Source organism: Paramacrobiotus metropolitanus, unplaced genomic scaffold (assembly GCF_019649055.1).
Source record: "Paramacrobiotus metropolitanus isolate TYO unplaced genomic scaffold, Prichtersi_v1.0 Parri_scaffold0000046, whole genome shotgun sequence".
Classification (NCBI taxonomy): domain Eukaryota; kingdom Metazoa; phylum Tardigrada; class Eutardigrada; order Parachela; family Macrobiotidae; genus Paramacrobiotus; species Paramacrobiotus metropolitanus.
The window spans coordinates 1,001,205-1,014,368 of NW_026570266.1; the positions used below are offsets into that span (position 1 = coordinate 1,001,205).

Here is a 13,164-nt window from a genome sequence, read left to right on the forward strand (position 1 = left end):
AAACATTCAAGAAACACGGTTTCCTCCATAAAAATCAAAAACAATAATAAACCGACGATAAAAATTAACGTTTTCCGGCGAATGGAATTAACTGCCGTTTTGGCCCCCCAGACTCTACCTCGGCTCGCCAGTGGCACGGGTTTCACTTGCACCATGCGCTCAGCACGCAGGAAAACACGACGATCCATTCCACACGTGTAGATTGCAGAATGCTTTTTAATTTCAAGTTTTCATTCCTTTTAGTTTTTCCTGCCACGAATTCTTTCTTTTCTACGCTCCAACGTCTGACAATTATTCCGAACCTGTTCTGAAAATTTTCATCCCCATCTATACTGCAATCTCTGGATAGATAAGGCCTGTTTAATTTTCCCCGTCGCTGCCAGTTGCCAGTGTGATATCAGTCGAGAAAAACTCCGGAGTTTTGCTATGTCTGTCGTGGGTGAAGGCTCGCGTTCCACGCGCTCCGTCGTCATCTCCCCGGGCGGCACCCCGGCCGGGACGGTGCGCACCTGCAAGGAGATCACCTGCCAGCGCACCCTCGACCTGGATCTGGTGCGGTTCACGTGGAATATCGAGAATTTCAGCTGGTATAAGGATTCCCGCGGGCAGGCCTACGATGTGCTGGAGAGTCCGCGTAAGTGGCGTTCAAACACGGCGCACGGCCGTGTGCGCTCTGTAGGGCGGTACAGTGAGTGATACTGGTTGAACCAGTTGGTAACGGGTGTAGACGGGTTGATTGGGGTGTTTCAAGGGCTTTTTCCTGCTTTCGATTAAAATTGTCGATAGCGATGATTAGAGTTAATCGGTGCTTTTGATCTTTTTGAAAAGAATTTTAAAATGGTTTTTTTTTGCTTTGGTTGAATGCGTTTGGGCGGGGATGGCGGCAGGAGCGAGGGTTTTCTCTGGCAAGCTTGCCATACGGAAACGTGTAGAAACGTGTCTGCAATGATCAGTGAAAAGTTGTATTACGTTGTTGCGGTGAGATTAATGCCCTTAATCCATCCGTTCGTTGTTTCTTCACTCGGCCAGATGGGGTCGGATTTTCTCCGGTGATTTTTTGCTTTCCAACTGATAAATTTTTTTCTTATATCAGATCATCGTTGAGGGTTTGCACCGCTTTTGTGTTGCATAATAAAGCGCGCTAATCTTGGAATTCGAATTTCGAAATTGGTAAATGTGAATTTCGAAAGAATTGATTTTACCGTTTACGTTTTGATTTTACTTTTCGCCCCGAGAAATAAATTAAAGCTGTATATATTAAAGCTGTATATATATATAATTTTTTTTATATAGTATATTTATAAAAAAAATTGAAAAAGCAAATGAATAACCAACAAAAATTATAAAAAACAAATACAAATAAAGCTCTCTAAATGAAATAGCGAAGTAGCACAAGTGTCAGATTAAGTTAATTTAAATTAATAACGTAAAAAGAAAAACAAACAAAAATTACTGCAGAAAACAGAGAACAGGGTACTCTTGTACGTGTAGTAACCGTAGACAAAATTTTAAAAAATAGGGAAACTTGATAAGTTAATCTCAAAAACGTGAATGAAAAATTGAGAAAATCTGAAAACGTAAGCGAAAACATAATTTTAAAAAATGTAAAACAGATATTTAGTGCAAGTGGTGGAGCAGGGAAACTAAAAAAATGCTATGACGTTAGTGGAACGATACTAGTAAGTAGTACGTGTAAATGTAAATACAGCCCAGGAAAAAAAACTGGAAATTATTTTGTTCAATTTCTGTGGACAGATTTCCAGACGGATGACGGGCAGTACGACTGGGTGCTGCGGCTGATCATCCATCCGCGTCCCGACCGGCCGGCCGACGAGCTGTGCCGGGATTCCGTGCAGATCTTCCTGCACCTGCACAACGCCCCGCGCGAGACCGCCCACCTCAAATGCCAGTTCGTCTTCGTCCGCTTCCTGCACGCCACCAAGGAGGACCAGACCTACCAGATCAGTCGCTTCCGCGAGTTCCGCCGCGGCGAGACCTGGGGCTTCCGTCGCTTCATCCAGCGCAACACGCTGTTTGACCCCAAAAACGGATTCCTCCAGTCCAGTGACCGGCTCACCGTCAAAATCAACCTGGATATCATCCGGTAAGCGCAATGCGGAAAACGACCGCGGGGTGTTTATTTATCAGGTGGAAATTCTGTTTTGATTAAACGGATATAAATCCGTTTAACTTGGTGATTAATTATTTTAACCCGGAATTATCCCGCGGCTATTTGACAGTTTTTCCGATACCTTTTTCTTATTTTGTGGCGTTTTTCAGTAAGTCAGTGACTTGAATAATCAGTTATTTTCCAGTCGCACCGAATTCGTTGCTTTCCTTTATTTAAAATTTTAGTTGTTTAAAATTTTGTTAGCTGCTTGGGATAATGATCGCTTCCCCATTGTTTTTCATAGGTTTTTCTATATGACAGTCTTTGTATTTCACATGGACATTTTATTTTGCTTAGAGAATAATTTACCATTAATTTTGCAGTTAGTTCAAAGTGTGCAAATTATTTTTGTTGTTACCTGATTTGAAATTAAGTTGCAAAAAAATGTTTAATGAAATTTGACTATTTTTTTAAAAATTAATTTGAAAATTAATTTTTTATGTTCCATATTTGATTTTAAGAAGTCAGTTCCCTTATAATTAATCCGAGCAGTTTTTTGTCTTCTCTTTTTGAAAAACAAACACCGGCGTAAATCCTCCGCGTTTTGTTATTTTGGGAATTTTCCTACATTGTACATTTTTCCCGCGAAATCATTGCTGGGAAAATAAAATCGCGTGCTACCAGTGCAAATATTATTGCGAAACCAATGAAACTTGGACCTGCCAGAATTGTGATTTATGATGATTGTATCATCATGGCAACGGCAATATTCGTTATATTGTCAGTACATATTCTGATTGCCTTGGCAGCGCCATCCGCGACGAAGTGGCCAAGCCGGCGCGGAACCCTTTGCTGGCGGACGGGCTGCAGGAGGGCCTGCAGGTGCTGTACAAGACGATGCCGCACTCCGACGTGACGTTCGTCTGCTCCGACGGCTCGCACGTCAAAGCCCACAAAGCCATCTTGTCGGCGCGTTCGCCCGTCTTCGCCGCCATGCTGTCGCACGATCTGTCCGAGCAGCGCACCAACACCATTGATTTGAAGGATATCCCCAAAGATGTACTGGTATGTGTGTGATACTGGCATATCGTAGTGGTGTGGCTTTCGTTTGATATGTTTCCACTCAGAATTGAATATGAAGTCCTTATGTGGCGAATTTGCTTAAATTGCTTATTAAATTTCATTCAGATATTTTTTCTACTGTTTAAAGAAACAAATATAAATTATACTCCTGCGTAGTAGTTGTTTATCAGTGATTTTTTCTACAGTTTGCGTTGCATTTCGTAGTTTGTTTATTGTATAAGCTTGCATAATCGTCGAATAATTTGCAGCTTCATTACCGCTCCTACAATAAGCTGCTGCAAGTGCAATGGATGTGAAATTATTTGCGGTCTGTTTTGTAAAACGGATTTTTTAAACTTTGGGAAGCGGAAACAAATTTGTTTTCCCAACCGTCACAATGTCACATGCTCACTACTTTCAGTATTTTTTTGAGTAAGTCAGTAAATAAGTAATCCCATCTTTTGAACGCTTAAAGCGTCTCCAGTTGCCATTGCAGTTTTATGAAATTCTGTGATAATTTTAAGTAGAAAACTTAGTAGAAATTGAACCAAATAAGGAAGGGAAATTAAATAGGGAATTAAATAATATTCTTTTAATTCCGCCATCTGATCACTTAAGCGCCATTGCAACGTTATCGCAACCAGTAAGTGGTTAAATTATGCGATTATTTTAAATAGAAAAATTAGTGGAATTAATAAATTGGGATTTTAAATGGAATTATTTCATGCAAATAGTGCTATGCAGGCTGTTGACTCTGTACTGTGTTTGCGTGCAGGAGACGTTCCTGTCGCTGGTGTACACCGGCGTCAGCACGACCCTAGACGAGCACGCCGGGTCCATATTAGTCCTGGCGGAGCGCTACCAGCTGACGGATTTAAAGGAGAAATCCGTGGACGCCCTGCGCAAGAAGATGTGCGCCGGCAACGCTGCCGATCTCCTCCCGCTGGCCGATCTGCACAACGCGCCCGAGCTGAAGAACGAGGTGATGGAGTTTATGGTCAACAACCACGAGAAGATCCGCGACACGGAGGCCTTCCGCGACTTCTTCATGACGCATCCGGCGCTGATGGCGCAGCTGTACGAGCGCAAGCAGGAGAGCAGTAAGCGCTTCAAGATGGAGCCGCCCTCCAGTCCCGGCGAGCATTCGCGCAATCACTGAATTCGGGGAAGGGTGGCGCAATGTGTTTCTAATTGCCGGTAAGTGTGGCGACACGTTTCTCCTGAATATCTGGCTTTGGGATTTTAAATCAGGGAAAATTGTTTTTTTGGAATTTTTGGGGGAAGTTTCTATAGATTTATTTGACTGATTTTGAATGTTTGAAGTTTCTGATGATATCCGGCTTTGGGATTTTAAATCAGGTGAAAATTATCTTTTTGGAATTTTTGGGGGAAGTTTCTATAGATTTATTTGACTGATTTTGTATGTTTGAAGTTTCTGATGAATATCCGGCTTTGGGATTTTAAATTAGGGGAAAATTATCTTTCTGGAATTTTTATTGATTTGTTTTGTCGATTTTGTATGAATTTACCTTCATTTATGCGTTTAGCAGGAGGTACGTTAGTGCGCCTGGTTTCGTAGTGTAATGGCTTAATTCTGCTTGTGACGTTTTCCCAAGCCCGTATCTTACATGTTTTGTCCATTCGGTACTTTAATCGTTAACACTTTTTTATGTCTGAATTCTGCGGGCCGCTACAGTTCAAAAACGGATTTGTCTACTTTTGAAAATTATAAACTATTTTTGGAATAATTTCGTCGAATGAAATGTTTCACAAAAGCTTAAAAATTAAGGGAAAAATTCGTTTTTTGAATTATTTATTATTAATAATTATTGTTATTAGTTATTATTATTTAGGCACGTTCCAGGTTGATTTGGTTAGTTCTGTAACAGTTGATAACTTGTCAAAGCGTTTGCCTGTATGTCGGTCACATGCAGTGTGTGAAATTGTGAATGGTTTTGTAGTTTATTGGCTTTTGTCCATGACACATCATCTCCAAGCCAGTATCTTATGCGTTTGATGTATACAAGCAGTACTCATACTGCAATCAGTTTTCTCGAACATAATTTTTCTAGACTCAGTTTCTGTTGACCGGTAGTGTAAAAAATGATTTTGCTAATTTTGAAAATTGTGAACTATTTTTGGATTTTTGTGTAAAGTTCAAACTGAGTTTGGAAGTCAGGGAAAACATGTTTCTTGTTTTAAGTTATTTAGTTAATTTTCATGATTTATTTTGTTAGTTTTTTGGCACTTGTCCGTTGATAACATGTTAATGCGTTTGAACGGCGTAAGTTAATTGCGTTTGTACTGGGTTTCGTAGTAGAATGGCTGTGTTCCGTTGGTTTCCTTGACAAATTCAAACCAATATATTCCATAATTATTTTAGCTTATAAAACGTTAGACATGCTGCAACCGCTTTTTTCCCAAACTCGTTTCTTTTTTTTCTCAAACTTCTATGTCCACACTTCTGCTGCCCGGTAAAAACTGAAATATTTCTTTTTAAAATGTGAAATTTTATATTAGTTTTGATTTAATTTTGTCAAATGGAAGTTCAAAACGGTTTGAAAAGCAAACAATTTGAAACCGTTATTTGAAATGAAATCGACGTGAAATGGAAAGAAATGCAATTTCAAAATATAAAAACTATAATTTTTACAATATTTTTCTGAAAGTTTTAATTTTTCGGCGTTGAAATGGTAGAAAAATAAAGCAGTATTTCTCGTTCGTTGGTTTTTCATTCTCAGAATGAGTGTCATTCGCATTCTTCATGTGCGTCCTTTTTTCCTTTCGTTGTAATGAGATTTTGATATTTCAGATGAGAAGTTTTCTAGTTTTCAATCAACAACGTGAAGGCATGATTTTGATTTTATTTTGATTTATTATTCATTTATTGATTTATTTTTCTTTTTTTCTGATTTTTCATTTTATAAAATAGAAGCATTTTCAGTTTCATATTTTGATTTTATTCTGATTTTTTTTTATTTATCAAATAAATATTTTTCCTTTTGTATTTTCATTTTACACTTTACACTGATTTTTTATTTGTTTAACTAGAATCGGAAATCAGAATACAATAAAAAAGAAACCGATAAATGAAGAATAAATGAAAATAAAATGGAAATCATGCCTCCGCGTGTTACTGTTTTTATTTTATTTTGATTTTCATTTACCGTAGAAAACATTTGATTTGATTTGATTTGATAATCTGGTGGGATTATTTGTGCAGGTCGTTTGATGGAACTCCGCGCGTGGTCTCTCGCAGCTTGTTATTTCTGCATTCACAAAGCGGTGCAGCGTCTGCATGGATGTTTTGTGGTGGCTAATGAAGGGAATATTTGTTGATCTGGCTGATGTGCGGTGGTCTGCCTGGATTCTGTGTTCTGCAGCGCGTGTCTAACCCCGTTTTAATCCCCGCCAGCTGGAAAATGTGGAATTTTGGATGATGTTCTTGTCTGATGTACATACTAATTCTTTGACACAACAAATTAACGGTTTGCAGCGGCCGAATGCGTTTGATCAATTAGTTTTTTGTCCTCAGTGGGTTTCCTGTTTTGTATAGCTTGATGGGGCTGGGGTGGGTTGTAACCTGCGGTGGTTTTATCCGGAAATTTTGCGGCAGACATGTGTTTTTTTTTCGTTAAATATCCGTTTTTGATTGACTGGTTTTTTTCTCCTAATTGACTAACTAGTTTTTGGCAGATTGTGGATGTTGTCAGTACGAATGGCGAATAAAACGTCACGGTAAAGAAATTCCGGCAGGTAATTCTACCGATTTTACCGACCGTTCCCGCAGGTAATTTTACCGATTGATTTTACCGGTAATTTTACCGATCAAATTCCGTTATAGATTGGACTTTTATTCCGTTGCACCCGATTATAGTTCATCTTTGCAGTAAGTTAACCTAGTAGGTTTTTCACCGACTTTGCAGGGAATTAGTTTGTTTTTAATACGCAGTGTTCCATATATATAATGGTACATCCACTGCCACAGAAACCGTTTGTGCGAGCAACTTCCGGTCACCGGGATACGTTACCACAATTCAAACTGACAAATCGTCTGAACCCGTGTTCCAGATGTTATGTGTTAGTGGATTTCTTCTTTAAGCTTTGCTTTAAAACGGCGCATTTACTCTTTGGACTGTACTGAACAGAATATTCTTATGCTATAGCATGGCAGTACTATACTATTAGTATAGTATTATTATACTAATAGTACAGTATATTATACTACTGTAATAGTATGGCACTGCCATGGCTATAGTTACAGTATCTGAAACAAAAAGTTAATAGTAACAATGCTGGGAAAATTAGTTTTCATTTGTAGTAGAAGATGCGTATTACGAAGAGTATGTACCTCCTTTGGCCACTACTCTACGATAGCTCTCAATTTTGGTATAAACATTAGACGGTTGCATTACTAATTAATATATTGCTTATCATTTTATTATCAATTTTTTGTTTTAATTTCCAGAATATTGTTCAAGTATGCGATTATATTAATTGTTGTTCTATTTTGTTAAGCGAATTAATTATGATTTAATTGGCGCTTTTTTTGTTAAATTCCAGAATATTGTGAAATTCATCGATTAAATTAAGCAAATAAATATTCATTTTATTAGATCAAGTAAATTAAGTTATTATTTCGTTATCGCTTGTTCGGTTAAATTCCAGAATATTATTATTAAATTCATCGCGTTTGGTCATCGTTGACGTGAGGAATCGTAAAATTAAGTGACCGGCTGAGACGGAATTAAGTGTGTCCACTTAAAGCTAGTTCGAATTTTGAAAGAACCTCTGGTTAAGCTTTCAAATTACTTACTCTTTTCATGCATCTGCAAATGACAACCTTCATGATAGGCATGCCTTCACACGTTTGCTATTAAGCGGAACCGAAATATCCACGGATGTTTAAAACCTGCCTGATACGTACAATCTCGCCCCGGTAAAGAACCATTAGCGTTTTGACGGTTCGCAAACCAGTTGAGCCCAGGCAGAACGCTTAATTGAACGTTTTCACCCTGGAATTTTTGTGCAGCTTGAATGTGCACTGAAGTGTTCGCCCTGGGTGTACAAATATCGCTACCTTTGGTGGCAGCTGTGCCAAATCAAAACTCCGGGATAAAAAATCTACGAAAAAGAGCGATCTAGACTTTAAAACGGTTAATACTGACTTTTGCATTGCAGCCCAATCATAACACTGACCCAACTGCTTGCTGGATTTTGAAAGCTGACTGTGCGTCGGTTAACGAAATAGTTTCTGCAAGAAATCGGGCAGCGAAATTGTAGAAAAACGAAATGCCGGTCAGTAATCTGTCGGTCAACAAACTATCTTTAAGCGAAGCAGAGCCCGCAGAGGTCACTGAACTGATCTGCTATCCGTTGTTTTTGTTGATTATACCGTAACTACTGCCAAGCCCTTTCTCACAAGCCGTGGAAAAGAGGGAATACATAATACGTGCATGAAACACAGTGTGTTGCTGTCGGCCAATTACTGATGTCAAGCTAACAACCCTGCTTATGACCAAACGCAGGCCTGAGCGCTAACGACCGCTTGAAAAACATCGAAATTCTTTTAACGGGAAAAGTAACGCTGGTCTTTGTCTCGGTAGTATCCGTCAAACAGTGCCATTACCAACGGACTCAGCATGGAGAAGTCCAGGGCTGTCAGGTCAACGGCATCCCACTGTGGACCGTCGCACCGGAAACTGCTGAACCTAATCAACGGCAGAGAACCAAAGGTTAGACGAGTCAGCAGTTCACCGGGAAATTTTGGGTGTCACTAACGTTTGGAGACTCTGACGTATCCCTGCCCAGTCTTCGGAATAGTTCAGCGTCGTCATCCAGCGTGCATGCGCTTCGATGACCTTTTCGCGTACACGCTGCGTAACGGCCGGACACTGGTCATTCAGCGCTGACAGGAAACGCCGGCATTGTTCGGCTGCGGTTTCTGTGGAATGAAAACGCAGAAACGGGATCTTCACGTTCAATACCACGTCGTTATCCCAGTGCCACACTGCTTCATCAGTTTCCGGCCATACCGCGGCTTCTCCACCGAACAACTTAGCCAGAAGTGAGGGCAAGCCAAAACGGTAGGACGCGGTGTAGTTAAGCAGCACCACCTGTTGGCACACCTTCATCCATGCGGACAGCTTTGTGCATTCGTATCCCCCGTTCCCGTCTGATCGGCGAAGTCCCAGAAATGGCGCTTGTAGCGGCTTCCCTGACATTCTTAATGGTAAGCAGGGAGAGACGGATCACTTTCACCTGCAGCACCGCCTCCAGGGCCTGTAGTTTCAGCGCAAACCCTCCGATTAGCCAATCGTCAACCGGCATGTCAGTGCCCATCAGCGTTACGCTTCGCGTCTGCCGGATGATGCTCTCTTGCATCACCGTAACCGTTCGGTAATCAAAATGGTCGACTAAATCCGGGAATACCTTTAATATCGTAGAGTTTCAGTATGTTGATGTGGTGGATGCCCAAGGTAATGTGTCGGCGACTCATGGGTTCGCGGACCAGGTCCCTCCAAAGCGAACATCAAGCAAAAGCAGCAGCGTACACAATCAGGCAGTATTACGTTTCATAATTCAGGCAATGCTACGCCTACAGCAAATATTATGTATAACTTATAACTACATTAGCAAAATGCCATGCCATAGCCATATTGCGCATATAATTATCATCGCTTGCGGGTCGTCAGCAACACTGGCATTTTCCTCGAACGAGTCAAGTACCACTGGTAGATGGTACAGCATTTGTGGTACTGAACAGTGTTACGTGACGCTCTTTGAGGCGAGTGCGACGGACAAACTTGTGCCTTTGACGGAATCTGGTATCTACTCTACCGTAGTATCTGGTATCGGCCTCAGCATCACGCTTCGCTCGCTGCATATAAATATAATCATTCATTGCAATAAGGAAGGAGTACTTCCCAATTCCCATTGACGCCAAGTTTGCGGATTGCCTGTTTGAAACTCGGACTCCCCCCATATCTTGGCGTGAACGGGGATGAATACTGTACTAATGATCAATCAAATAAGCGAGCGATTTAAAAATTTAATACTTCAGCAGAAACCGAACTTTCTCATTTGAGCGCACTGAAGATCGACTATTAGCAGTCAGTCAGTCACGTCCACTTTACCATAAGTTGCTGCCTACCGGTTCATCCGCAGCTGGGCAACCGCGTCCAGATTAAGCAGAATATCACGTAAAACCGGAACCGAAACGTCAGCCATGTGCATCCCATCGATGTCTGCAAACGATCAATATCTAACGCCAACAACGGTGAATGTACAGTATATCAAGTGAACGTTTATTTGTTATGTACCCATTAAGGACGACATTTTAGTCTATTACAACGACTTCAAACTAACCGTGTGGATGAAGGTCAATAACGTGAGTTTTTATTCTACTCATTGCCACCGTTTCCTTCCAAAGTTCTTCAGTGCAGCACAGCTGGCACGCTTTTCTCAGCAACTCTGCATTCCAGCACATGCTGCGCCCGTTAGCGTCACCGTGGGATTCGGCGCAGACGGACAGGACCGTATCCCGTTCTACTCGCACGAACACGCGACAGCCAACATCGAAGATATATCGCTCCTCTGCATGACCGTGGTTCTCCAACGTCTCCCCACAGCGAACCGTCAAGGTATCCCCTTTAATCAACTTTTCCAGCTTACAATCGGCACCATACAACAAATCCCTACTGACAAACGTTATTTGGCACGTGCGGGCGACAAACTTCGACATGAACCGCAAATCACGCAGCAAATCCGGGTTTTCGAATGGGACGATGTATTTACGGAACACGAGTCCGTTGGTTCGTCCGAAGAAGCTAGGTTCTTTGTCCGGCGTCGGGAGGTCCTCGACAAATTGGGTTTTATGCACAAGGGTGCAGCCTGCCGAAGGGAGTTGGCAGTCGACAGTGTAGAACAAATGGTGCGGGTCGTCGCAGATTCGTCCCGGACGGAATACCATCGGTCCGCCGTCTTCGCTGCGCAGCGCCACCTGCACCGAAGAGCCGCGGTGAAGTATTCGCGAATGCGGTAGAAAACGGTGCGGCCAGAGGTGGCTGGAGTGGATCCATTGGGCGCTGATTGTGGCGGCATCGAAGTCAATGAAGTACTGGTCGCCCTCAATGTCCTGAACGTATCCCAACCACCATTGACCGTTGTCCCGTCGCACCAACACCGTATTGCCGTAGTTGACTTCCCGCGAACCCGAATATAACTGACGAAAGTACAGAGGTGTGGCAGTCATGGTGATCAGATTTTATCAAAAGGTCAGCGTCAGTTTGTTCTGCACTCTGTAGTGGATTCGATACTTTCTTTAGTCCGCCAAAGTTCTACACTCAATCTACAGTAGTCAATCTCGGAATGGCTCGCTCCAAAATTGTATCCACATTGTACTGTATCGTCAGTGCTTGTAAACGAGATAAGAAAAATTTAATTTCTCTAGAGTAGTTACCTTGGAACATTGACTTAAATTCTGATGTTCTACCAACTTGCAACTTAAGTGATGCGAGTCTTGCGACTAATAAGCTGACGGTAACACATGTCTGTACGTCTATGCTGCGATCAGATGGATGAACGGTTACGTAATAATAAAACGGCTGTGCGGTCAATGAATCCCGGATACCCTGTTGAGCTTTTAGTAAAGAGAGTAAACGACAAACTCTACACTGTCTACATACAGTATGGTTTTTATTTTTTTTCACGCAGTTGCGCTACTGGCAAAAGCAGAAACGGTTGATCAAACGTCAGTTCATTCATTAATTCATTACGAGCAGACAACCCGGTTAACGGGACTTCAATTTCTGGTCGAATGGATGCGCGGCAAGAATCGAGAAAAATTCTCCGGCGTGACACTGCCATTTTGTCATGATGCCGCTTAACAAAGTAGCCGAATCGGCAAATCACAGCGGCAAAACACGCCTGTAGATTTGCATGGGGACACGTTTGCAGTGCATCGTCACGCGCTTCCAGTCGGAAACGCGTCAAGTGCCACGTTTAAAAGCCGCCAACCTGCATTTCAGTAAGTATACTGCGCGGAGCAAAGTCCTTGAAACCGACCCGTGGTATGTAACCGACGTCCGATTTCGGTGAAGACGCGATTTGCTAGTGCTGAGGCAGCTGATCGGTCATGGGGACGAATGGTACATAAAGCGGCTACCCACTAAATACAGCCCAGACTAACAAGCTTTAATGTGCGACTTGTTTTCTTTTAATCGTGAGATGGACGTTTCCGTTGTTTTATTTTTCGCTCTTGGGTGTCGTGCTGGAATCAGCCCTCCATCGGAGGACGGGTAAGCGACCTTGACGCTGTTGTTTATGGCTATAATGATCAAGATTAACTCGGCCATGTGGGGAGTTTTCGGTTTCCTTGCGGACTTTTGCTCTAGCAAAAGGGCGTGCCGAAACCACAAAAAGTGTGCGAAGAATTGCGACTGGCACATTCGCAGTACCCATTCTTTCATGGTAATTACAAATGGTAATTTGTCTAGACGCATGCATGATGGGTACTGCGGATGTACCAGTCGCAATTCGCCGAATAGAGGACGCTGCCTCCGCACTGCCTTCAAGCGTTTAACGTGATATCCAACGCCCAACAGGAACTTCATCGCAAAACGCCCCGCCTACCGAACGCAGCCCCCGCTAAACCAGCGAAGCAAATAGCCGTCGCGCTTGCCGCTTTAGTAATTCAGTCTTCCACAGTCGAGACTACTCGAGCTCCAGCGGCAAGTGGGCAGTTTAATATTTTAATTTAATTTAATATTGAAGAAGCAATAATTCAATATTGTCCAATCAATAATTCAAAACCTTTCTATTTTAAGCTTTGGTAAAAATTTTTGCAGCAGAACAATATTTACGTAGTTACTATGAGTAGTATTCTTTAGCGGATCGCTATACGCAGAAATAATAATAATTTGCAATAAAAGGAGAATTCCTTCACTACGACTGATGCACTGCAGCAGATTTCTTAACGCCACGATTGACGA

The 13,164-nt window shown here is 41.9% G+C and overlaps 1 protein-coding gene across 1 annotated transcript; it reads left to right on the top strand.

Annotated features, from left to right (window-relative positions):
* The first annotated feature begins 198 nt into the window (after positions 1 to 198).
* LOC129591427 (speckle-type POZ protein B-like) lies at positions 199 to 6,919 on the top strand. Its single transcript, XM_055487070.1, has 5 exons — positions 199 to 634; positions 1,756 to 2,104; positions 2,920 to 3,175; positions 3,948 to 4,369; positions 6,396 to 6,919. Exons 1-4 carry the CDS (start codon positions 427 to 429, stop codon positions 4,329 to 4,331), a joined length of 1,197 nt encoding a protein of 398 aa, XP_055343045.1. The 5' UTR covers positions 199 to 426; the 3' UTR covers positions 4,332 to 4,369; positions 6,396 to 6,919.
* The last annotated feature ends 6,245 nt before the right edge of the window (positions 6,920 to 13,164 follow it).